This window comes from Lynx canadensis, chromosome A2 (assembly GCF_007474595.2).
Source record: "Lynx canadensis isolate LIC74 chromosome A2, mLynCan4.pri.v2, whole genome shotgun sequence".
NCBI classification, from domain to species: domain Eukaryota; kingdom Metazoa; phylum Chordata; class Mammalia; order Carnivora; family Felidae; genus Lynx; species Lynx canadensis.
Window position 1 is genome coordinate 2,438,936 of NC_044304.2, and position 25,188 is coordinate 2,464,123.

At 63.4% G+C, this 25,188-nt stretch overlaps 2 protein-coding genes across 9 annotated transcripts in view; one reads left to right on the forward strand and one right to left on the reverse strand.

Annotated features, from left to right (window-relative positions):
- The window catches only part of NFIC (nuclear factor I C), a 61,549-nt gene extending 45,443 nt beyond the window's left edge, over positions 1-16,106 (forward strand). For 3 of the 7 annotated variants that reach the window (XM_030337011.1, XM_030337003.1, XM_030337018.1), the window contains 4 exons: positions 4,398-4,523; positions 6,138-6,322; positions 6,993-7,140; positions 13,440-16,106. In XM_030337011.1, coding sequence (XP_030192871.1) covers positions 4,398-4,523; positions 6,138-6,322; positions 6,993-7,140; positions 13,440-13,831 — 851 coding nt within the window. In that variant the 3' untranslated portion in view covers positions 13,832-16,106. Of the gene's footprint in view, positions 1-4,397; positions 4,524-6,137; positions 6,323-6,992; positions 7,141-9,110; positions 9,197-13,439 lie in introns of all 7 variants that reach the window. The other 4 variants (XM_032595547.1, XM_030292170.2, XM_030337025.2 and 1 more) reach the window with 3 other exon arrangements.
- Positions 1,126-23,792, reverse strand: LOC115498957 (small integral membrane protein 24-like). 2 transcript variants are annotated; one of them, XM_030292614.2, is made up of 5 exons: positions 23,661-23,792; positions 23,464-23,575; positions 22,767-22,875; positions 2,790-2,792; positions 1,126-1,141 (listed from the first exon to the last, which is right to left on the reverse strand). In XM_030292614.2, the coding sequence occupies exons 1-4, from the start codon at positions 23,737-23,739 to the stop codon at positions 2,790-2,792; spliced, it is 303 nt and encodes a 100-aa protein (XP_030148474.1). In that variant the 5' UTR covers positions 23,740-23,792; the 3' UTR covers positions 1,126-1,141. The 2 variants fall into 2 exon arrangements, with proteins under 2 accessions (XP_030148474.1, XP_030148478.1); XM_030292618.2 differs by lacking the exons at positions 1,126-1,141; positions 2,790-2,792 and having other exon boundaries at positions 21,992-22,875; positions 23,661-23,791.
- Between the last annotated feature and the right edge of the window lie 1,396 nt (positions 23,793-25,188).

Consider the following 25,188-nt stretch of genomic DNA (forward strand, 5'->3'; position numbering starts at 1 on the left):
TGTTTACCTGTTGGGTTTTTTTTTGTTTTTTTTTTTTTTTTTTTTTTTGAGAGAGAGAGAGAGAGAGAGAGGGAGGGAGAGAATCCTAAGCAGGCCCCACGTTGTCAGCACTGAGTATGATGCAGGGCTCAAACTCATGAACTGTGAAATCATGACCTGAGACGAAATCAAGAGTCTATCGCTTAACCAACCCAGGTGCCCCCAAGTGAATATGGTTTTCATTCCCACCTTATGGTCCAAGACAACTGCTGGAGCTCCAGCCCTCATGTCTGCTGTCCAGCCAGCAGGACAGAAGGGTCAAGTCTGAGCATGTCCTTTCCCTTTAAAAATAATTCTCAGAGGATGCGCTTACCTCTTCTGCTGATCTCTGGGCCCCTGAGTCGCTCCTAGGGCCACACCCTGCCGCAGGGGCTTCTGGGAAATGTAGTCTTATTTTCGGCAAGTATGTGCCCGTCTCAAATTTAAGGGTTCTGCCACTAAGGAAGAGGGGTAGGGCAGATATTGGGAGACTGTTAACTTCTGCCCTGCCTTTAATGATTGGGAACCCCAAAGCGCTTCTCGTTAACTCTGTGATCGACGGGACCGGCCACATATAAAGCGTGTACTATTTAGAGCTGGAGGGCAGCTTCTGCGATGTAGCCACAGCAGCCCGGAGAGGAAAAATTATAGCCTTAAGTCTATGGATTAGAAAAAGAGAAAGGATGGAAGCCAAAAACAAAAATAAAAACCTAGCTTTCAATGCAGGAAGCTCGAAAAGAGAAAATAAATAAATCAATCAATAAAAGGAAGGAAATGTTCGAGAGAGTCACTGGAGCCTGGTGTGAACTTCCTGCCCTGAGCATGAAGCGGCAGCAGTGGGGGTGGACGAGGAGGCAACTCACACCCCCTTCTGGTGTGCCCCACGGAGTCACAGAGCTGAATCTGTCCCTTGTGGTTTCCATCGGTCGCTTCAGGCGATGGCAGACCGGCTCCCTCCTGTGGGGCCCTCAGCATAACCCCCAGCGGTATGCTGGTCTGCACCCTGCAGGTGCGCCCAGCCTGGTGGGGAAGATGGACTCATCTCTCCCCCTCCTCCCTCCTCTTCCCTTCCCTCCTCCTCCCCTCCCCCTTCTGCTCCTCCCGGCCCCCTTCTCTTCCTTTCCTCCCTCCTCTTCCTCTGCGGCCTCCTCCTCCCCTTCCCATGTCCTCTTCCCCCTCCCCCACAGTCTCCTCCTCTTGGCTCCCTCCAGCTTCCTGTCTAGACAGCCCCCAATTAGCTGCTCATTAAGGGGGTTAAGCTGATTAGAGCACCCCCTCCCTTCCTCTCCTCCCGCCACAAGGGCAGTGTTCCGCCAACACCCGCCTCCCCCGGCATCTGTGCTCCCGTACCTGGGGCGGGGCGGAGGTCTGGGGGATCTGTCGGCCCCACCTCCCAGGCCTCGCGCCAGACTGAGGCCTTTGCCCTCTCTGTGCCCAGATTGGGAGTGCCTTTTCTCCTCCTGGCCACCTCCTCCCGAGGCCTTCCCTGGTTACCCACCCAAGCAGGCCAGAAAGGGCCCCCTCTGCTCAGCCCCCCGGGAGTGCTTTGTTCCTGCTGCTAATGTGGCCCTCCTGCAGGGGGCGGAGGCACCCAGCCACGCAGGGACCAGCTCCTTCTCTCTCCCCTGTCATGTGGGGGGCTCCCCCCGCCTCTTAGAACCCGGAGGGCAGGAGGGGCGCAGAGTGAGGCCTGTGGAGTTACGGTGTTGGGTTTGAATCCTCTCCCCCGCCTCTTGGCTCTGTGGCCTTGGGCAAGCGACCTCCCGTCCGGCGTCAGTCTCCACATCTGTGAAACGGGGGTGACAACTGTGACCCGCACGGGGCGGGTGTGAGCGTGACACGAGGGCAGGCTCCGATGTGCGCTGCCCCCAGGGGACAGGACAGCTGGGGGGAGGGCGCACACACCACAGCGGGCCCGCCCGTGGCCTGGGGCCGTGGAGACCCGGGCCCGGACATCATGTGCAGTCACCATGCACACAGGGGAGGGGTGCGGCTGGGCGAGCACGCGGGCGCACGCGCAGATGGGGCCGCTCGTGGGGTAGGGTCCGTGCTGCCCGGGCAGGCGCACGCGAGGGACCGAAGAGAGGACACTAGGCAGAGGGTGCAGGCGTGGATGTGCTCGGATGGGGACAGACGCGGTTCCGGGATGGGGACACGGGGGGGGGGGGGGGGGGCGCAGAAAGCGGCTCGCACCCGGGGCCGCAGGGCGTACAGGCCTCGTCTTAACCAGACCGCGTGACGGCCTGTCTCTTGAGCCGGGAGGGATGCCCAGACGCGGGGAAGCACACTCGGGGCCTCTAGGGGCCTGCCCCGGAGCGCGAAGGGCCGTTCTTTCCTGCAGGGCCCCGGGCCAGGCTCCCCCACTCCCTCCCGCCTGCCCCGGTTCCCCCAGGCCCCATCTCAGGAAGCTCTAGAAGGGCCTGCGGAGATGCGGCTGGGGGCAGGGTCCAGCCAGGCTATTTGCATCCAGGACAGGCTGTTCTAGGAAATCCTCCTAAGTGAGCCTCCGCCGGCCCTAACCTCATTCCCACCAGGCCCCGTGCCAGCAGGGAGCTGTCGCCCCTGCCGCACGCACCCACATACGCACACGTGTGCACGCGCACGCACGTGCACGCGCACGCCGCCTGCAGGGCTGCCCCCCCCCCCCCCACCTGCCGGCCATCCCGGGTCCCACCGGTCCTGTCCCCCGGGACGGCCTGGGCGCCCGGCTCCAGAGGCGACACTTGGCTGCCAGGCCTCTTGGGCCTGCTGACCCAGGGCCCCGGACACACTCACTCCCAGCACCGTGTGCGTTTGGGGCTATGAGGGCAGCAGGGTTTGTGACACAAAAGCAGCTGACTTCCCCGGTGGCCCTGGGGCGGCTGGTTCCCACATCTGTATCACCACCAGCAGGACCCAGCATTGAGGCCGAGGGAACACGGTTGGGGACAAGGCTGGGGGCGGGGGGCCAGGACACGGGCGGCAGGAGACCCCCACGCCCGCGACAGCAAGCCTCAGAGGCGGGCCGTGACTCTCACCAGGGTGACTCTGCCCGGGGACGGCAGCGGCTGTCACATCGGGGGGCCCCTGGCGTGGGGGGTGCAGGCGAGGACGCTGCTTGGCCTGCGGTGCCCGGGGCACCTCCACAGGGAGTGACCCTCCCCGATGTCAGCGGTGCTGGGTGGGAGGGCACACCCCTCACCATGTGCGGGTCCCCTGTGGGCCTCGGTGGGTGCGTTTCAGTCTAAAACTTTTTTCTCCTGCAATTTATTTATGTATTTGTTTGTTTATTTGTGAGAGCGCCCGTGCATGAGCGGGGGAAGGGCAGGGGGCGAGCGAGAGAGAGAATCCCAAGCAGGCCCCCCGCTTGGCACAGAGCCCAATGTGGGGCTCGATCCCGCGACCCTGAGATCGTGACCTGAGCTGAAATCAAGAGTCAGACGCTCGACCGACTGAGCCCCCCCGAGTGCCCCTAGAATACATTCTGAAGTGATTTCTAAACATGCCCATCGGCAGGCCCCACTGCACCGAGATTCTGGTCGCCCCGGGGGAGCCGGGCCCGGGACTCTGCCCCGATTCCCCCCCAGCTCTCCCGTCTGGAGGCTGGCAGGGACGGGGCGCGGGGAGGAGGGGCGGGGGCTCCCCTGAGTCTTGAGGGCCAGCACGTGCCCCTCACCGGGATGGCCTGTCCCCTTCACGACAACGGGGACTCCTGTGCCGCGGTCTCTGTGGACTCCTTGTGCACCCTTGGCACACCATTCATTCGTTCGTTCATTCATTCATTCATTCATTCATTCATGGAGGAAGGTGCCAGGGGGTGAGCCGGAGGCCGGTAGGGTCCCTGAGGGCCGCAGCCGCCCCGGGCAGCCGGCGGCCCGTGTGAGGCCCATCCACACAGGAAACTCCCAACGGGTCAGTGAGCCAGACCCTGGTCTAACGGCTACAGGGGCTCTATCCCATTTTATCCTCTCGATGGCCCCGCGAGGAAGGTTCTGTTCCCTTACCCCGGTGAGGAGGAGTCTGCAGGCGCAAGGCCACTCTGGGCCTCGTCGGCGTCCTCCCGGCTCACCCCTGCCTATTGGGGCTTTAGGACGGCCCCTCGTCTCTGCCTACCCTGCGGGGTACGGGGTGCCTCCGGAGGGTGGGGCAGCCTGAGCCGTCTCTGTCTCTGGAGGGAGAGAAGGCAGGGGCCGGGCCGTGACGTCAGGGGCCTCTGCTGGCACCAGGCTCCTCGTCCCGTGGGCCATGTGACCCCGGGCAGCCCCTCTCTGCTCTGAGCCTCGGTCTGCCCCCCTGGATGGTGGGCTCCCAGCCCCCTCGCCCACGGGTGCTGGCGGGGGGGGGGGGGCAGGGGGTCTGACTGCCTGCAGGCCTGTGACCCTCTGGCTCCTCCCACACAGGCATCTCGTCCCCGGTGAAGAAAACAGAGATGGATAAGTCACCTTTCCACAGCCCGTCTCCCCAGGACTCCCCCCGCCTCTCCAGCTTCACCCAGCACCACCGGCCTGTCATTGCCGTGCACAGCGGTGAGCACGTGGGCCCCAGGCAGGGAGGGGCGGCTGGGCCCTGTGATCAGGCACCCCCCCCCCCCCCCCGCTTGGGCCGGGGAAGTCCCTCTGGCCATCTGACCGTGAGTCCCGGTGCCATAGCCTCCCGGCTGGGCCACAGCACCCAGAGGTGTCATGGCGCGGAGCGCCTGGCCCTGATTCAGGCTCTGAGGCCTCAGTTTCCCCCTCCGTACAGGAAGGAGGTACAGTCTGGGCTTGCCCGTCCCCCCGCTCCCCTTAGCTCACACTCCACCCCCACGGGGTTGGGTGGTCACAGAGGGAGGCAGACACTCCCGACGCATGGCTGGACACACAGGCCATACAGGGGTGCTCCTGGCCACAGGGACAGGAGGCCTCACGTGCGACAGAGGGAGACCGACTTGAGCAACCACAGGGCACGAGCCGAGCTGGTCACGGTGCACCTGGCTCTCCTTTGCTCGTCCGTCCACGGGGGCTCATAAACGTCCCCCTCCCAGGGCTGTCTTTCGGGCCGAATGGGCTAATCGCGGTAAGGGCTCGCGTATCGCCTGTCGCCCCATTGTCCTGATGGTGACGATTTCGCTGCACACAAGGGCGGGCACACACGCAGGGAGGCAGGCGAGAATCAGAACAGTGCAGCGGTTCGGATCAGGAGTCGGCAGACCAGGCCCGCGGCTGCCTGTTGTTGTAAATAAAGTTTTATTGGTGCACGGCCCTGGCCGTCCATTTGCCTGTGGCAGCTTTCAGGCTTCAGCGGCAAAGGCAAGTAGCCGCGAGAGACCGTGGGGCCTGAAAAGCCAGGAAGACTTACTCTGGCCAGGAGCTAGAGAGAGGAAGGGGGCGTGAGCTACCTTGGGGGTGACGGGAACGTTCCAGAATTACAAAGCGGATATACTAGAAGTCACCGGATCGTTTAAAAAGAGAAAGCACGGGCTCGCCACTCAGCCACGCACAGGAGCGGGGCGCCCCCACCCACTGCCCCGCGGACGGACCCCGACACACGATGCTCAGGGAGGGACCGAGACACGAGAGGCCCCAGAGTATCTGAAACCCATTTCTGTGAAACATCCAGAACAGGAGTGTGATGGCTGAGGGGGACGGAGTTGCTTCTCGGGATGATGAAAATGTCCCACGAGCCATCGTAGCAGTGGTTCCACGGTCCCCAAACGTGCCAAAGCCCAGTGAAGTGAATACTTGGAAAGGGTGAACTTTATAGTACGCAAATTGTATCTCCACGGTAAAAACAGTAGTGACCACCGGCCCCTTGCGGAAAGAGCCAGCCGAGCCCTGGGTTAGGGTGTGGGCCGTGGGGCCAGACCCTCCCCCGGGTCTGCTGCCTGGTCTCTGGGGGGGGCGGGCGGAAGGGACGTAACCTCTGACAGCCACCTCATCGTCCGGGTTAATAACAAAACCGGACAAAACCGGGGCGGCAACAGAACGCCGTGGGCTCGTGGTAGAACGCCATCGAATTTGGGCGTGTAAGAGACAACAGGGCCTGGCCGGTGGCGGGGCTCGCTGGGTCCTGCTCTGTTCTTATCGGAGGCACCGGGCCGCAGGGGACACCCGCGCCCCCAGCCGCAGCCTCCAGTGACCGTCCCGTCCTGGTCTCCACAGGGATCGCCCGGAGCCCTCACCCCACCTCGGCCCTGCACTTCCCCACGACCTCCATTCTGCCCCAGACGGCCTCCACCTACTTCCCGCACACGGCCATACGCTACCCACCTCACCTCAACCCCCAGGACCCGCTCAAAGATCTCGTGTCGCTGGCCTGCGACCCAGCCAGCCAGCAACCTGGACCGGTGAGTTTGCGGGGGGGGCGACTCGGGCCTCCCCTCGGCCCCACGGGCCGCCTGCCCACGCGGGGCTCCGGGCGACGTCCCCCGGGGCCCCGGCTGTCACTCGGCCTCCGTGTTGAATGGCCTTGTGGATGACAGGGCTGCCACCTTCCCTCGTCTGAAGCGCCCGGAGCTGGGCCAGGTCAGGACCGAGGCTCTTTCGCGTGTTGGAACCGACGGCGCGTAGCTGGCCCCAAACCCGCCACGGTCCCGTGGCTGCGGCGCGGGCCCACGCTCGCCAAACTCCCGCGGAAGCTTTTGGGGCTCAGAGCGGTTGCGCCTTCCGGAGCTGGGGCCGAGGCGGTTGGCCGCAGGCCTGCCGGTGAAGGAGGCGGGGCGCGTGCGGACCCAGCCGCGAGGCCGGGTGTCGTTTAGGGTGAGGTGGCGTCTCGTGCAAGGAGAGCAGAGGGAAGAGAGCGGCTTGAGGAGGAGACGAGGGGTCCCCGATGCCGCCGCGGGCCTGCGGGCTCAGGCGAGTGGGCACCAGAGGCACCCACCAGACTCGTCCCGGCCCCCGGCTGGCCCGGCCCGGCCCTGCTGCCCCTCAGGCCCTCCCCCGGCGGGGCCCGCAGACGGCCGCCCGGGGCAGGGGGGCGCCCGCCGCCTTAACCACCTGTCTCTCTGTTCCTCCCAGTTAAATGGAAGTGGTCAGCTCAAAATGTCCAGTCACTGCCTTTCTGCTCAGATGCTGGCGCCCCCGCCCCCTGGGCTGCCGCGGCTGGCGCTCCCCCCTGCCACCAAACCCACCTCCGAGGGAGGAAGCACGTCGCCGACCTCGCCCTGTAAGCACTCGGGAAGCGGTGCCCGTGGCAGGGCGGGCGTCCCTGAGGGGCCCCCTCCCCTCCCCTCCCCGACTGCTGGGGCCCGGGGCTCAGGCCCGGCCTGCCGGGTGCTGGTGAGTTTGGTGGGTCCCCAGACGGAGGCCCACAGGGGCCCAAGGCAGCCTTAGGGAATGGCAGGAGAGGGCCGGGGGCAGTCTGGGGTCCCCGCGCGCCCGCTCCCGGTGATAAGCGCCCTCCTCTGTGCGACGAGCAGGTGGCCGTAGGCGAAGATCTCAAACTGGCGGCCCTGGGGGCAGAGGGAGCCCCCAGAGGCCTTGTGCTTGTGCAAAATGAGAATTTGTCGTTGTCGTAGAATCAGGACAGCTCACTGGAGAATTTCTGGAGTTCTAGACTCTTGGGGGAGAAAGCAGCCGAAATGGGCCCGGCTCCTGCCGGGCGCCCAGGCTGGGCCACGCCTCTAGATGGGACAGCCCCCACCTGACCCCAGAAGGCCTTGAGTTGACTGCCTCGCCTTCTAGAACTTTCCACGCTCTGGATGCGGTTCCAGTGACAGCTCGCTGGCCCCTCACGCACCGCCAGCCTGGGAAGCGGCTCCCAGAATCGCACTCCCGAGGTCCACCCATCAACGGTGGCCCTGCACCCAGGCTCTCCCTGGACCCCAGTGCGGGCTTGGGCGGGCCGTCCACCCTCCTCCAGGCTGCCTCACTCTGGGCCATCGTCCTCTGGGCCATCCCGTGAGGCCGTCTCAGTCGGTGTCCCTGAGCAGATGGTCTCAGAGACCCCCGACCCCTCAGTCTGGCCCCCGCACTGTCTCTGAGCGTCTCTTTCCTTTCCTCCCCAGATGAGGTTCCTCACCCGCCTTGAGCAGGAGGGACTGTCGGTTCACCCCCTTCCCCACATGCGCACCCCCTGCCGCCAGCATCCACCGCCTTGCAGGGGGCCCAGGACAGCTTCGCCTACGACGGGCTGTCTCCGAATGCCGCGTGCGGCGCGGAGCGCCGGGTTTGAATCCCGTCTCTGCAGCCCGCTCCCTGTGTGTCTTCGGGGAAATGCCCTCCCCTCTCTGAGCCTCCGTTTTCTCAGCTGCAGAATGGGACGGTCCCAGAGCGCCCCGTCGCAGGGCTGTGGGAGCGAGCCGATGAGATAGATCGGAGAGAACAGTCAGTGCCCCACCAGGCGCAGAGTAGGGAGCAAATACGCGGGGAGGGTGACCTCCTTCCCCGTCTGTGCAGTGGGGCTAATGATCCCGTTTGCTAGATCGAGGCCACTGCGGGTTGAGTGGGACTGTGCCCGGTGCCTGGCACAGACCTGGATTCCTCCCCCTTCCCCTGCACGCGGATTTCACCGGCAAGTCCGGCCTGGCGCCTCCTCCCGCCAGACCCCCACCCCCCCACCCCAGGGCCTCCCGCCCCCCACATACCCCACCCTGGCTGATGCCACCGAGGGACCGTCCCGCCCTCCCCCCCCAGACCCCGGGCAGCCCTGGGCATCGTTTACTTGCCAAGAAAACGTAACCGGTCAGATGAAAGCCTCCGCGGCAACGTGTGCGCGCGCGCGTGTGTGTGCGCGCGCACGTCTGTGTTGCAAACCCCCGGCCTTTCCCCCGAGCAGCCTCCGAGAGGAAAATTAATAAGTAAAGCGCCCTCAATAATTCATGGCGCCCCGCGCGGGCTGCAGGCCGCGGTAGCAGGACCGAAGCACACCCTGAATAATTCACAGGCGGTTTCTGATCATGCGTCTCATCTCGTGCCTGCGCTCTCAGCGGATGCCCCGCCCGGGTGACCCCGGGGCCCGAGACCGTGGGCTTTCCGGGGCTGACCCGGACCGGCTGGGGAGGGCAGCGAGCTTGGAGGCGCCGGGTGCTGGGTGCGAAGGCCCGGCTGTGTGACCCTGGGCAGCGGCCACCCTCTCTGGGTGCTCCCGCACAGCCCCCTGCGCTAACGGGCTCTCGGTCTCTCTCCTCCCCGCAGCCTACTCTACGCCCGGCACGCCCCCTGCAAACCGTTCCTTTGTGGGATTAGGACCAAGGGATCCAGCGGGCATTTATCAGGCACAGGTAGGGGCCGAGAGGCCGGCTGGGGCGGGGTAGGGAGGGGCAGGGCAGAGGGGCCTGCCTGGGCTCGCAGGGAGAGGCAGGCCGGCTGGTCCCATGCCGCCCCTCCAGCTGCACCCCTGGCACGGGAGCCAGCTTCCCATACCCTTCCAGGGCCTCGAGCCCACGCCCAGGAACGTGGTACGGCCCCAGACCCTGTGTGTCACCTCCCGGCGGGAGACGCTCACGGCAGAGCTGCTGTGAGGCCGGGCTTTGTTACCGCCCCAGGCCCGTTTGTACAGATGGGAAGACTGAGGCCCGCAGAGGCGAAGGGATCTGCCCAGGATCACACAGCACGTCAGCCCAAGCTTGCAGCCCCCGAGCCTTTGTCCCCGCCCGTGCTGCTGGTCGGAGGGACCATGAGAAAGGAGGGCAGGGGGTGGCAGTGGACTCTAGGACTCCGGGGGCAGGTGGGGAAACTGAGGCAGCCCATGGCAGGGGGCGGGGCCTCCCGGGAGAGCACGTGCACCCCCACCCCAGGCTCCAGTCCCAGAGGTGGAGAGGGGAGCAGCAGGGGCAGAGGCGGCATTGCTCCACGGAGTGGGCGCCAGGGTGGGGAGAGGGGGATGGGCCGGGCCGGGACACGGAGGCTCAGAGAGGAGGAGTGAGTTGCCTGAGGCTGCACAGCCGTGGAGGGCAGAGCCCCAGTGGGTCCGGAACTAAGACCGGTGGCTCCCAGCTTCCCGCAGGGCTGGGGTCTGAGTCTGTGCCGCACGCGGGCCGGGAGTGTGCTGCCAGATGGTGTCTGGGGGTGGTGGCTGGGCCCCGGGGCCCCCACCCCCCGGCGCGTGTTGGGGAGAGGGTTGCAGGATGTCCGGCAGCCCCAGGGCAGCCCCTCCGGTGCCCAGATGCACAGAGAAAGCAGCCCGGGGCTCCCCAGCATCTCCCAATTGCCGGAACACGCAGAGCGTGGGCATTTGTGGGACCCCGGGGGCCACATTTGGTTGCTCCCGGGACCGTGGGAGGGTTTCCTGTAGCAGAGTCCATGCGCAGGGACTGAGGGGGACATCGGGTACCTGGTAGCTACATCCCCCTTCCTCGGCGGAGACCAGAATCGGCCGGGGACCCTCCGGGGCGGACCTGGTTGCTGCTGGCAGCTCACCGGGGCCAGAGTGTATGGAGAGGAGCCAGCCATCGCCCTCCCTCCCTGCCCGGGCCTCAGCAGTGAGTGCTCGCCCCTGGCTCTGCTCACCCACTCTGAACCTCCGTCTCTTCCTCTGGCCTTGGACACTTCCCGGGGGAGAGTCTTGGAAAGGCCCGCAGCCGTCGAAGCTGGACCAGTTTTATCTAGAAAGGGCTCCAAAAGGCAGACACTGTCCCACATAACCTTCCACACCCCGAGTATTAAGTGTTGTGCCTTGCTCAGAGTCACCCAGAAAGCTGGGGTGACTCCAGGACTCCCCACTTTGAGTTTGGGGTACCCCGTGGGCCACCCTCTCTAAGCCCTGGCGTGGATACTCCCACCCCCCAGGGCTCCGGAACCCATGCATTTCCTCGCCGCCCCCAACCCCACATCCCCGATGGGAGGGGGGGAAATGTCCTGATTTCTTCAGAAACCAAAGGTAATAAAAATGACAGGGAGGAGGCCTTGCCTGCTTAACCCTTCCCCAGGTCCCCACCCCCCTGCCGCACCTCTCCGTTATCGACCGCCACACGGGGGTCCACCCCAGCAGACATCCTAGAAGAGGAGGGAAACCGAGGCAGACCAGGGCAGTACTTTGGTTCTGCGTGCTTCTCATTTCCCCCTATGGTCCAGTGGGGCCCAGACTAGTAGGAACCTGGGGGAGGGGGCCTCCAAGGCCCTGCCTGGGGAGGGAGGGGTTGGAGCTGGTGCAGAAGTGGCTGGCAGGAGAGAAGGATCAGGGTCCCCGGGCAGGGGACTTGGCACCGACAAAGGCCAGAAACGCCAGAGAAGCAGCTTGAATGTGGGGTTTGTCCTGAGGGCCGTGGGGAGCCATGGAAGGGTTGAGAGTGAGGGAGGGGCACAACCAGATCTGAGAATGAGAAAGAACTCTCGGAGGCTGGCATTGGTGGGGTGTGTGGGGCACGGAAGGGAGATGTCAGATTGATGGGAGACTCCCAAGGGAGCCTGGGTTGTAGAAGAGGTGAGGCCTGAGTCCGGCTGAACGGGAGGGCATCCCCTGGGAGAGACCCTGCCCACGCTGCTGTTGGCTGGACCACAGATCTGTGGACTAGGGGCACCCCAGTTCCCTGGGGGTCAGGTGCCCCTCTCTGCTCCCTGCAGACCCTGAAGGGAAGGAAGGGCGGGGAGGAGGAAACCATGAGACCCTGTTCCCCACTCTCGGAGCCCGTGTGCAAAGGGCTCAGAGCTCAGAGACCTCTCATTTCTGACCCAGTCAGCACTTCTGCGTCTGCCTTCATTATTCCTGGGAGGTTTGCTTTCCTCTGCCTCCCCCCCACCCCCGGCCCCCAATCCCAGCCTAGAGCCGCTCTGTCCCTCCCCACGCCCTTCCCGTCTTCTGCGTCCTCGCCAGTGCCCCTCCCCTGATCAATATCCCCCTCCTCCGTCAGTGCCCCTCCCCCATCAATTTCTCCTCCCCCATCAGTGTCCCTCCCCCAGGTCAATATCCCCTTCCCCATCAATATTTCTCCCTGATTAACATCTGCTCCCCCATCTACGCTCCTCGCGCATTGGTGCCCCTCCCCCCCGGTCAATTCAACTGATCACCCTCTGGTCAATTACCTTCCTTCACCTCCCACATAAATCCCCCCAGCCCTGAGCCATCTATCACTTTTTTGGTCCCCAGATTGGGGCTCCGCGGACCCTGATACCTCTGCCCCCTCCCCGATGTGGTGGGGTCCCCCCTGCAGCATTTCACACCAGGATCCTTTCTGCCCAGAAGCACATGACACCCGTCCGGCAGATAGATGAGCCAAAGACCAGAGGGGTTAAGCCGCGTGCCAGACCCACACTGGCAGCTTCAGCCAGGCCCGGGGGGAGTCCGCAGCCGGGACCTCACCCCCGGTTCCTCACCTCGGTCCCCCAGTCAGCGGAAGAGGAGGATGTTAAGTTACTGGGACCAGAGGCCTGGGAGGGAGGAGGGAGGAAGGGAGGAAGGGCCAAGGGGAGGCCACCATGGGGGAGGGTCACGCCCAGAGTCTGTCTGGTTGCCAACAGAAACCAGACATGAGGTAATGGCCAAGATGAACTTGAACTTGGCTGGAGGTGGGGGGCTGGGAGCCATGGCGCCAGTTCATTGGGATGGCCCACAGGGCGGCCTGGTTGGAGGGGCACGATTGATTTACAGCAGGGGTGGGGGGCAGCGCTACTCAGCATCAGTTGGGGGGGGGGGTCCCCAGGCCGGCCCCACGCAGGTGCAGTCGATGCATTTCCAGGGGGAAGGGTCTGTTCCCCGTGACTTCCCTGTGGAGACCAGGACTGGAGCTGTCCCCGATCCCGAGCCTCAGTACCACCCCCCCACCCCACCTCCCCCTGTAAAGTGGAAGTCATGGCCCCTCAGCGGCCAGGCCAGAGGTCCGACCTGGGCAGGGGAGGAGCGGGGGCTGGAACCACACAGGCCCCAGCCTCAGTTCCACTTTGGTGCTCCCACGCTGGTGGACTTAGGCAAACGGCTTGACTTCTCTGGGCCCCTGTCTTCTTCACTTTGAAACGGGGTGGCGGCCAGGGTGGGGGCAGCGTTCGTTTAAAAAAAGAAAACGAAAGGAAACAGCCCCGATCGATCGCACGGCCTGGATATAAGGGGGCACATCCTCTCCCCTATTCTGTGCTCAGGGCACTGAGGCTCAGAGACCTGGTTCTCAACAAAACCACAGGACGCTCGAATAGATTGACATCGCAGGTAAAGAAAAGATAAAAAACAAATCAATGAAAAGAAAACCGTTGTAGCACTAAGTATATTCTGCAAGCCGCATGTTACGTGCCGGAAGCTTTCTCTGGGGCTTCTCCAGAATTCAGATTTCACTGGGCGTCCTGTACTTTGTGTAGCAGCCTTGCTCTGGGGCAGGCACTCCCCCAGGGTCACCCAGCAGGTTATGACAGGTCCGGGATAAGGGAGGCGGGGGTCACAGGTCACAGGGAGGTGGGTGTGGGCAGTGGCCAGCGAGGTCAACGGGAGAGTCTGACCCCCATCTCTCTCTCTCTCTCTCTCTCTCTCTCTCTCTCTCTCTCCCCCCCCCCCCCCCCCCGCCCCCTTTCTGTCTCTCTGTGTCCCTGTCGGGCACCCAGTCCTGGTATCTGGGATAAGAAAGATTTCTTCCCACGCCCTGCTCCTCCGTCGCGGGAATCCCAGGGGGCCGCACAGCCGGCCCCTGGCCCACGTTTTCAGTGGAAAGTTACAGCAAGCAAGAACACCCCGCCGACTCCCAGCCTGGCCGAAAAGAGAAAACAGGCACATACGTACACACAGGAGGAAAACGAGCAAAAAGGAAAAAAAGGCAAAAAAAAAAAAAAAAAAAAAAAGAAAAAGGGAAAAAAAAAAAAAAAACAAACATAAAAATAAACCCACCCAGCCAAGAAGACAAAAGGTGAAGACAGCAACCGTTCAGACTCTCGGGACGCCACCGCCGGACCAGAGGGCCAGGCCCAGCCACCGCTCGGAGGTCGGGGCGTCTTCCTAAGTTATTCATCTCCTCTGGCTGCTGTTCTGGAAGGTCGGGCGCCCGCTCCCCGCCTCCGCCCAGGACCAGGTGAGCGCGGCCTGGTGCCCCTGCCCAGGCCCCACGGGGCAGGACACCCAGCCAGGCCACCTCTGCCCGATGTGGGCCGGGCCTCCGCCGAGTGGGGACGCAGGCGCTGTGGGGACGGTGGGGGGCCGGCGAGGACCCCAGCCGCGGGCAGCAGAGGCCGCCCTGGAGGCCCCGGGGGGGCAGGGAAGCGACGAGGGCAGAAGAGGGTTGTGGGGAGACCGTGCGTGTCTCCGGGGGACCGGGACGCGCGGCAGAAACTTTCTCCGGAGCGTCCTGCCCCGACGCGTGCACGCGCCCGGCTGGGCTCGCTGGGGACTTGGTCTTTCAGCCCCAGGCCTGCCCTGTTTGGGAGGAGAAGTCTCTATGCAATTGACCCCCAGCTCCACCCCTCGGCATTGGAGGCCACCCCACCCCGCACCCCGCCGCCGGCCCTGCTCCACACGCCCCCGGGGAGGGACCCACGTTGCACACACTGTAAGAAATGCACTTTCCGAGGAAGGGGCTGGGGCGCGTGGAGAGACCCAGAGCTCCCCGGGAGGGGACACCCGTCTGGAGCCTCCATCCACCCGAGCCCTGGGAGGGGAGCCCCCCCCCCGCCCCCCGCCGCCACGTAGCCCACGGAGGTGGGAGGTGAGAGCGAGTGGTTTAAGTGCCTGATTCCCACCGCCCGCCCCCCTTTGTCCAGCTGGGATGCGAAATGGCCGGGGGCCCCTTCCATTCCCTCCCACAGCCCGGCTGCCTCCAGTCACTGACCCTCATTGCTGTGCCCCCCTCAGAGCTAGAGAGATGGGACTCCCCCCCCCCCCACCCCACCCACGGTCGGCCCAAGGGGCAGAGCTGGGCGTCCCTCAAGCCCTGCTGCGCTCGGGCACAGGGGTGGGATCTGGGGAGCCAGCGGGCCCTCCCTCGCCTCCTCTGCCAGTGCCTTACATCCTGGAGCGACACCCCCTCCCTGGTGCCTCCCGGCCCAAAGGGGGACCACGGTTTGCACTTTCAACTTCCCCCCGCCGAAGTGGGGCGCAGCCAGGGAGGTGCGTTGTGGCCGGGCCCCCACGAGGCAAGCAGGCCGGTCACTGTAGTCCACGTAGGCCTGGATGGGGTTGGGGGGGGGGGGGCGGGTTCTGGCCAGGGGAGGGAGGGGCCGGCGCCTAGGGGGGTCCCCTGTAGCCATGTAGGGGACCCCCCATCCGCTAAACGTTTTCCGTTGAGCCGCTCCAAAAACACTAAGCTGGGGACACCGGGTGCCCCCCAGCCCCGGCTCCCTGGCCCCACCCCACCTCCAGCCCGGGATGGCCATCTTGGGTGGGGGGCCTGGGAGGGGGTGTTAGGTGTTCCCGGGTCACCAGGCCCAGACACAGGGGCCCCTCCCATCCTGTCCCAGGCCCAGCTGGCCTCCTCCATGCCTGGCCCTGGGGGAAACCTCCCCCACCGCAGCCCCCCACCCCCCGCCTGGGCCAAAGCCATCGCCCTGGGGAGGGCCTCCACATCACCTGCTCCCAGCCTGGCCCTTCTCCCCCTCTCCCGTGCCCCAGGCCTGGCCAGCCTCTCCCACCTCCCCAGAAACTGGACTTTCCTCCCAAACCAGCCCAAGGGGCTTGGCAAACCCACTCGACCATAGAGAGAAAGACCCGTCCCCACCAACCCCCCTCCCATCGTCCAGAGGCTTCCAAGAGCCCTTGGTCCGTCCGTCTGTCCCCAGGGCCCCCTCCACCGGGTGGCCGTAGGGGACCAAAGCATGGGCCGCTCTCCGGGAGGGCAGGAGGGGGTGGGTCGTGCAGTTGGGGTATCCGGAAGCTTCTCAGCCGGGAACCTTAGGGTGCGGGTAGGCAGGGTAGGGGAGGGGCGCCTGGCACCCCCCAGCTACCTAACTTTGCATGGTGCTTAGTCGGGGATTCCTGTGACCTGGCTCCTGACGTCAGCTCGCTGTGGCTGACACTGCATGGCAAATGATACCTGGCTCTGTCTCCCCCCCCGCCCCCCCAGCCCCCCCCACCCTCCAACACTACCCCCCCTCCTCTTTAAAAAAAAAAAAAAAGATACAAAAAAAAAAAAACCTTAAAAAAACTCCATGTTTCCTAATTTGCACGGAATTTTCTACCACATGATGTGCCTTGCCTTCCGAAGATAAGTATTACCTTTAAACAATATCAGCGCACAGATAGCCGCATGTTCTGCTCGTGTAGTTAAAAAAAAAAAAAAAAAAAAAGACAAAACAATGACATGAAATAAAGAATAAAAATTGAAGAGGGATGTATTTCTATTTGTAAAAAAAAAAAAAAGAAAAAAGAAAAAAAAACGAAGAAGAATTTAAAAAAAAAAAAAAGCAAAATCACACGCTAAAGAAAGCAATCCACAGAATAATCGCCCCACGGTCCGCACCCCCCACTCCCGGCTCCGCGTCTCCTGCCGCATTGGGGGTGCTCGCTGGTGCTTTGCCACCCCCAGCCCCACCCCTGGGCTCCAGGGGGGTCATTTCCGAGTCCCCTGCCCACAGCAGCAGCGGACAGACCTCAGGGGTGCACCCTGGCCCCCCCGGCCAGCGGTGTCCCCCATGGGGTGGCCATCCTGCCCACAGCCAGACTTCATCCCACCTCTCCTGCGGGCTGGCGTTCCCCCCCCCCCCGCGCCCCGGCTCAGGGTCCCATTGCCACCCCACCCCCGAGGCCCCCCTCCAGCCCCCCCAGGCACCCCTTGCTTGTTGCCAAAGGACTCGCCGGCCCCCCCATCCCTGGAGACTGGCCTTGGGCGGCCTTTCCCGTCCTGCCCTCTCCCCCCTCCCGCCCCCCCAGCCCCAGCACCCAGTTCTGTCTTCCAGCTGTGACTGTGGAAGGTATTTGGTATGAAGCAAACAGAAAACAGAAGCCAAACCCAATAATATGCAATATCTGTCCGTCTGTACCTGTAGACCTAGTCCAGCCATCGTGGGCCCAGCCCGGGCCGGCGGGGACAGGGACAGCCCGGGCACAGGCCTCCCGTCTCGTGGCTGCTGACACTGTTGTCTTTTCCTTGAGTTTATTTCCTCTCCTTTCACTTCCTTTCCTTCCCTTCCCTTCCTTCCTTTCTTTTCCTTTCTTTCTTGTTGTCTCCAGTTTCCTTTGCTCTTTACTCAACCAAAGCTGAGACAGTGGCAGACTGAGGGTGTCAGGGCTGAGTTTCTCGACCTCCGGCCCCCACCCGAGCCCACCGCGCATCTCCCTAGGGGACACAGCAGGCGGATGGCCCCCATTCGTTGACCTGCTGCCCGCACCCCCCCCCAAGAGCGGTGGGGGTGGGGGGGCCCGCAGGCCGGCCCTGGCTTCATCCACCATCAGAACTCATACCATGTCCTGTTGCAAAAAGACACCTCAGCAGGTCCCAGGGGGCAGGTCGCGGTCTCAGTGGCCGAAACACTGCCCCTAAGATCTGTCCTTAGGTCCGAGGGCCCGAGGCCACGCGTGTCCGTGTTCATGCGGCTGATTTCTGGTTTTTATTCCCCTCCCCCCAGAACTGGGGAGCAGTCGGGGACCCCGTGGTCCCCCCCCCCACGGTCCCTTCGCAGCCCACCCCGCCTGACCCCAAGTTCCAGCCGTGCTGTAGAAAAGAACCGGGAGGCCTCCCGAGTACATACAGATGGCCCCCCGTCCTCTCTTGGACGAGGACCTGGAATACCAACCAGGTGGAGGGGGAGGTGTGGAGAGGCGAGCAGTCCCGGGCCCGTCCAGCCGAGGAGAAAGGGGGTCGGGGGTCCCCAGGCCCAGGTCCGGGCCCCAGGCTCCTGCCGAGTTCTGAGCCCAGACCTCCACCCGTGAGCTAGACAATCAGACCCAAGAGGAACCCCGGAGCAGACGTGGGGGGCAGCCGCACCCCCCAGGCAGCAGACAATTCCAGCCTCAGCCCCACACATCCCCGTCTCTGTTCTGGAACCTTCTGTCTGTCCCCAGGGGACAGCAGCCGTTAGGCAGGAGCCTGGGGCCAGAAGCAGCAACCCCAGGCCCCTGCAGGATAGACCGCGCAGGCCCCCTCCCCACTCTGGCGTCCCCCACGGTACTTTGGACTTTTTTCTCATTAATACAGATTATACAGTGGCTACTTTTTATTTTGGCCTGGATTCCTCTCTGAGACCCTGGTTTTCACTTTCTTTTTGGAGGGTGTTGGGAGGGAGACTCCAGACCTACATCCTCAAATCCGGCTTCCTCCCGTCTTTCCCCATCTCTGCCCCTCGGGACGCCTCCTGAGAGTCCCCCCCTCCAAACTGACACAGCCTCTCCCATCCAGCCAGCCATCCCGAAGCATCTCGGAGCGTGTGGGGACCCCTGAGCTGGCCCACCCCCACCCCCAGGCGAGGCAGGGACACAGACCCAAAGCCGTACCAGTGGGACTTGTTGCGATACCAAAACAGCCTTTTCCCAAGCAGTGCCTCACATGTCTGCTGGTGTGGCTTTGGGGTTCTCCTCCCCTGTTCCCCAGGGCCCCCCCCCCCAGGCCTCAGGAAAGAGGAGGCGGGATCCAACAGGAGTAAGGGCTCTGGGAGAGGAAGGAAGTCAGTCCCCGCCCCAAGCTACCGCCCCCCCCCCACAGCCCTCCATTCACACCTCCTGGCTACAAGGGGACCCCCTGGAAGGGGACAGGGGGCTGTGTCCCAGCCCCCTCCGGCCAGGAACCCCCGGTCCACTCCCCCAATGCATCAACCCCCCACCCCCCCATCTTGGGTCCCAGTCAGGCCTCTAAAACCAAAGTCCCTTCAAATCCGGGGGTCCTGGCCTCTGCCCCCAGCCTCCTGCCCTCCCACCCCCAGGACCCCGCATGGGGGAAAGACGAGAGAGTCTGAGGGACAGAGCACAGCACAGGGGAGACAGGGAGGAAGGAGAGAGACCCACTTGACTCTGAAGTTCCTTTCTTTTCTTTCCTTTTCTTTCCCTCCTTTCTCTCTTTTAAGAACTTTTTGGTGGTTGTTGCTGTTTGTTTTCTTTTCCTCCGAGATATTTTTTGAGGTCCCCCCCCATTTTGTATTTTACTGATATTACCAGGATAGTTTACTCTGTTTCTCGCTTCCTGCTTGCCACACACACCAGATCTCACACACACACACACACGCGCGTGCCACGTTCATGAACCCAAGTTGGGAGAAGCCTCGGGCTGGGTCCGCCGCCCCCCTCTCCCTCCCCAGGTGGGGACGGGGGACATCTAGGCGGACCTGGCCAACTCCTCCCTTGCCCGGCTCACCCGCCTGCCCCCTCCTCACATCATACTCTGATCATAACCTTGTATATTACGCAGTCATTTCGGGTTTTGCAGACGCGCCTAAGTACCATTTACAGAAAGTGACTCTGGCTGTTATTATTTCGTTTGTTTGTTTCCCTATGCAAAAAAAAAAAAAGAAAGAAAAAAATGAAAAAAGGGGGGGTTCCATAAAAGATTCAATAAAAAGCAAAAAAAAAAAAAAAAAGAAAAGAAAAAATGTATAAAAATTAAACAAGCTTAAGCTTCGACTCTTTCTGACTGTCTCGGGTCCTTTCTGTGCTGAGTGTGGGCCGTTCTGTGCCGGACTGAAGGGCAGACGCCGGGCCAGTGGCCTCAGGAAGCAGGGACCCCAGCACTTCGGACAATCGGGCAGGTGTTCTGAGGTCTTTAGATCCAGTGTCCCCCAGAAACACTCCACAGTGTCTGGAGACATCCGTTGACGGGGGGTGGGGGGGGCACGGCTGCTGTTCAGCCCCCCACATTGCCCGGGACGCCCCCGACAGGGGGGGTCCAGGTCCTTCCTGCACAGTCGCCAGTGGCTCCAGTGCCACTTCGCACCCCCCAAGCCTCTGCCCTGCTGTTCTGCTCTCTGCAGCCTCCCCTCCCTACGCAGACCCTTCAGGTCCGCCAACATCCTCTTCCTCCGGGAGGCCTGCCCGGGTTTCCCCCACCGGTCTCGGATTCCCCCAGGGTCTTCAGCCAACAAACTCCGTGGTTATCTAGGGAGCACCTGCTCTGTGCCAGGAATCTCCGCCTCCCCACCCCCCCCCACCCCGGCTCCCAGGACAGAAGCTGGCACACAGACGACGCTCCATAACATGCAGGATGCGTTCCCTCTCTTTTTCCACCTGTCAAAGTCCCATTCATTCAGCAAAGATTTCCGGAGCATCTGCCGAGTACCAAGTACTGGGGACACGGCACGGAACAAAACGCCCAAAATAACCTGCCTTCGTAGCCGTTACAGCTCCAAGTTGCGGAGATGCAGGGTAAACAATAAGAATCAGCAAGATACATATCGGAGGAGGTAGGTGCCAAAGAAGTAAAGCAAAGTAAGGGAAGGGAGAGTGGGTCTCACATGAGGAGGTAGCATCTAAACAAAGACCTGAACAGAAGGAGGGAAACAGCCCTCTGAAAATCTGACAGATGAGTGTTTCAGGCAGAGGGCACAGTGTGTGCAAAGGCCCTGGGGTAGGACCCCGCCTGGCGTGTTGGAGGAACAGCCGGGAGACCGGTGTGGCTGAAGCAGAGGGAGGGACTGAGGAAGGAGGGGAAGGGACAGGGCAGGTCCTGCATGCAGGGTCTTCTGGACCACCGCCAGGACTTGGGCTTTTCCTCCAGGAAGGTGGGAACCCTGGAGGGCTGTGGGCAGAGGAGGGTGGGACCTCACTCGGTTCCAACACCCTCTCGTCCAGGGGGCCTCCCCCACCTGCCTGGGCAAAGCCCCCGTTCACCCTCCGGGCTCCCAGCCCCCAGCCCCCAGTCTGTCCCACCCTGGCCCTGGTCACACAGGGCTGGCAGTGCTCGTGTCGGGTTCTTCCCCAACCCCAGTAGCCATGGGGGCTTCTCAAAGGCTGGGGGCAGATAGGAGCGAGGCTGTGGGGGCACAGGAGCATTGCAGGTGTGAGGGGCAGTCACTTCCCTTTCTTGGGGGGGCTGGGATCTCCGAGGCACGGCCCCTCATCCTACGCCCCCATTCCAAGTCCCCCAGAGATCTCCAAGAGCCCCCCAATTTGGGCAACCAGAGCTCTCTGCTGCACAGGCTCCTTCCATACTCCAACAGACCTACCCGGGAGGGATGATTACATCCCTTTTTACTGATGGGGAAACTGAGGCATAGAGAGAGGACGCACAAAGGGACCAGGCACAGTGCCCCTACACTCCACGCAGATGCACGGCCCCACGCCGACAACCAGATAGGAACAGACGACAGTCGTCGAGGGGGGAGGGGGGTGGGGCCGAGGCAGCCCAGACCCCACCTCTTCCCGTCCCCTGCCCCATCTTGGACAGGGCTGGGTGCTTCTGCCCTCGGCAGCAAGGTTCTGGCGCCCCCTCGTGGACGGGACGGGGAGCTGGACCCAGAAGCCAGTCTTGGGCGCAGGCGTGGCAGGCAGCCCCCAGCCACCTGCGCCCTCACCCCCACCCTGCAGCCCAGCCCCTCCCCGCAACGAGAAAGGGGGCCCTAGCGGGAGCTTCTTTTGCGGGATGAAGGTTCAGCCTGTTGTGGGGGCTCAGACAGCGTTGGGCGTCATTTGGGGTAGGGCTCATGCGGGATGGGGGCTCGACCCCCATCAACCAGAGGTGGGGGGGGTCAGTCTGGAGCTCAGCCCGGGGTGGGGGGCTCAGCCGGGATCGGGGGTCACTCAGAGCTGTGGGACTTCACCAGGGGTGTGGGGCTCAACCCAGAGTGGGAGGTCAACCGGGCTTGGGGTCCTCAGACCGGAGGTCAGGGCTCCGCTATTTTGGGGGGGGGGGGGATCTCCAGGAAAGCGTCTGTGGTTTCGGACGTTGGGCCCTGAGGTGATGCAGTTCTTGGCTTTGGGGGGGGGGGCAGCTGTCCCAACACTGCAGGCTGTTCGCCGTCCCGTGGGCCCCCAACTAAATGCCATACAAGGGACGCGGGCTTGCGACAGCAACAAAACGCTCCCCGCCCCGTTTCCAGACGCCCCTAGAGGAGAAGTCCCGCCCCTGCGGAAGGGGAGGAGCCGACACGGCCCCGCCCTTCTCGCGACCTCTCCGACCTCCGCTCCGCCCCCACCCGGAACCCCCGGGTCGTCCGGACCCCAGAGCCGCAGTCTGGGTGCTCGCGCTGTGGCCTTCTAGATCCCCCAAGCCTGTTCGAGGACGGCCGTGCGCCCGGCCCCATCCGCGCCGTTTCAGCATCACAAAAAGCTGGCATTTATTAGACACCTTTTGGGTTCCGGGTTCTGTGCCCAGGATTTTTGTGGACATCATTTCACTTCGTCCTCATGGCAACTTATAAAGGACCAAGTTATTTTCCTCCCCCCCCCCCACCCTTTTACGGGACAGGACACTGAGGCACAGAGACGTTAAGTTACATGCTTAGGGCCACACAGCAAGGACGGGGCCGCGGAGCCGCCACCAAGAGGGCAGGGCAGGAAGAGGGGGTGATGACGCCGCGTCTCCTCCCAGCCTCGGCACCCGCACGCAGTCCCAGCTGGGGGGGGGGGGGGACAGTGACCAGAAACTCGGCACACGGTGGGAGGGGCGCTCGTCTCCCAGGAAACCGCCCTGCGCTCCGCATCGGCTCGAAGTTCTTGCCCAGAAGCAGCAGAAGCGAGATTGCAGGAGGACTGGACCGGGCCTGGGCCCTGCAAACACTGGAGAGCCAACTGCACGGTTTCTGCCCCACGTCCCTCTTGCCAGTGAAAAAGGGGGCTGGGGCAGGATGTGCTGGGGAAGGGGACGCAGAAACACCCAGGTAAATGCAAAGAAGCCTCCCAGAGGGACTTGGGGTGGGTCCTGAGCGCTCCTCATTCAGGGACCCTTCACCCCGAACCCCACATGGGATAATTCCCCTGGCCCCAGGACCGGGGCTTTGCTTGCAGAGTGCAGAGCAGGCATGGGGGCAGCCCTGGAGGCCTGCCTGGAGGAGGCAGGCGAGAAACCTTCATTTGGAGGAGCTCACCACTCCTTCACGGTTTGGAGGCACCTCTCTCTCCTGCAGCTCCAGCCCCTGGTCACCCTCTGCTTCCTTCTCCTCCTTTCTCACACTCCCCACGTCCTCCTCTTTGTTGCTGTGGAAACGAGAAGGGTCCAGAACACCTCACTTAATAAGGACTTCCAGCGCTCCCGGCCTCTTGCGATTCTCCCAGAACCTCCCAAACCCCCACGCTTTGTTGTTCCCATCGTACCCAAGGGGTGCTGAGGCTCGGACAGGTTAGGACCCTTGCCGGAGCCCCCCACCCCACCCCCGTGAGCTACAGGAGCCCCAACCGTCCTGAGTCTCAGAACTGCAGGTGCCCCAGCAGGCAGAGAGACACGGAGACGGGTGCGTGGATGGGTGGCCAGGTGAGCGAGTGGCTGGGTGACAGAACAATAAGAAGGCCACGTGGGCGGGCGGGGGGAGAGGTGGACGGTCGCACGGGTGGATGGAGGCAGCAGCGAAGCGATGGGGGCTGGATACACCCGTCTCGGGAGTAGTCAGGAGGGAAGTCCGTGAGGTTATGGGAGGCCCCTTCGGTTCTGAGTCCAAGAACCCCCCCCGCCGGCCCTGCCCTGCCTGCCTCCTCCGAGGCTCTGGGAGGAGAGGGGAGAGACTCCCGGGGGGGGGGGGTCGGTGGTTCGGCAGGGGAGGGGGGTGCTCAGGCTCAAAGGGGGCCCACCTGTCGCGGGAGTCTCTGCACCAGACGGCGTAGACCACGGTGAAGACGAAGGTGAGGAAGAGGGCGGCCAGCGCGGCCCCCAGCCCCACCAGCCACGGCTTCCTCTGGGCCACTGCGGGCGGGGCGGGGCAGGGTCAGAGGCTGGGCCACCGGGTCGGGACTCCCTTCCCACCTCCTCTCCCTCCCAGAGGCCTTACAGGGCTGTGCCTGAACCAGGCACGGGGCCAGAGCTTCCAGAAGGGAGACCCGGCCAGTGGTCATCCAGAACCTGTCCATCCTTGTGGGTCTGTGCTCGCCTCTCTCCAGCAGGTTCGGGGGTGCCACCCTCCCCCCCCCCCCAGAGGAGGAAGTGGCCTGCCCAGGATACCCCGGGGCAAGGTGTGGCCGGTGTGGCCGGAAGTGGGGGGTGGGGCCCCCTCTCTGGATTCGGGGCCTGCCGGGGAAGGGGCCTCAGGGTCCCAGGCATCCCAGCACCCTGTCTCCCTGAGGACCCCCCCCACCGGACCCCCTCACTCCCCACATCCAGAGCCGGGGTGGGGGTGGGGGGAGAGGCTGAGGAGAGGTGGGGAACTCCTTCCCCGAACACCTACTGTGTGCCAGCACCTGCAAGGGTTCTTAACCCCTGGCACCTCCTTTGTGCCTTATGTCTTGTCCCCAGGTTGCAGAATTGCGTCTGGCATTTCAGAGGGACACGGTTGTCCCAGCTGGGAAGCACAGCCTGGAACGAGCACCCCGCACCCCAACCCTCCCCGTCCTAGGACATTCATCTCTGAGTGTGACCTTAGCTAGAGCCTACAAACTCCCTCATCCTTTGGGTGGCCTGGACTTCCATCCCTGCTCTGCCAACAGCAGCCAGCGACACCTGGCCGGTGACATCTGTCTCTCTGTGCTTCGGTATTTTCAGCTGGAAAATGGGACAGATCGCGTACTGCTGACCGAGGACGAAGTTGCTAGGGGTTCGCTGGGAGCATCTCTCAGGGCCTTTATTACCTCTATTTTCTTTATGGCTTTTCCACCCCCTGCTGGACGGTCCTGGAAGTGTTCTTGCACAGAGGCTCCCTGCCTTCTGGGTCGCATCCCACGAACCCCAGCTACGGGCCCCAGAACCGATCCGGGATGCCGGCCTTTATCAAGGTCCCCATTAACAAATAGTTAACATGCCGGACAAGGCCCAGGGCCCGGAGAGGCGGAAGTGAAAGAGGAAGCTGGAAACTGGGAGGAGGAAGCACTGTCCCATCCCAAGACAGCAGGGAACCCTGCGGCACCTGCAGCCTCCCAGACCCAGTTCCCCAGGATGGAGCCACGTGACCCCGGGGGGGTGGAGGAGCGGCGATTTCCCAGGATACGGCTCTCTGGGGGCTCAAAGTCCAGGGCTCAGGGCAGCAAACTCGAGATTGCACGGAGAGTGTGCAGGGTGCCGGGGCATCTGGGCACGGGGCAACTTGCTGTTCCGTACCCGCACAGGCATTGGCCCCGACCCCCAAAGCCGCCTCCCCCAGGGGGAAACTGAGTCCCACGAGACAACAGGGGCCCTTCTGGAGGGCTCTTATCAATTCTTTAATGCAGGTCCCCAGAAGGCAGCCCCGGCCCCGTGCTGGTCCCGGGGCGGAGAGGGACGGGGGAGGTTCTGGACAACAGATATCAGGGAGAGGGAAAAGAAATCAGGCAGTGGGTAGAAGTAGGTGGGGCCAGGAGATGGCAGAGGGCTCGGGGGTTTCTCCATAA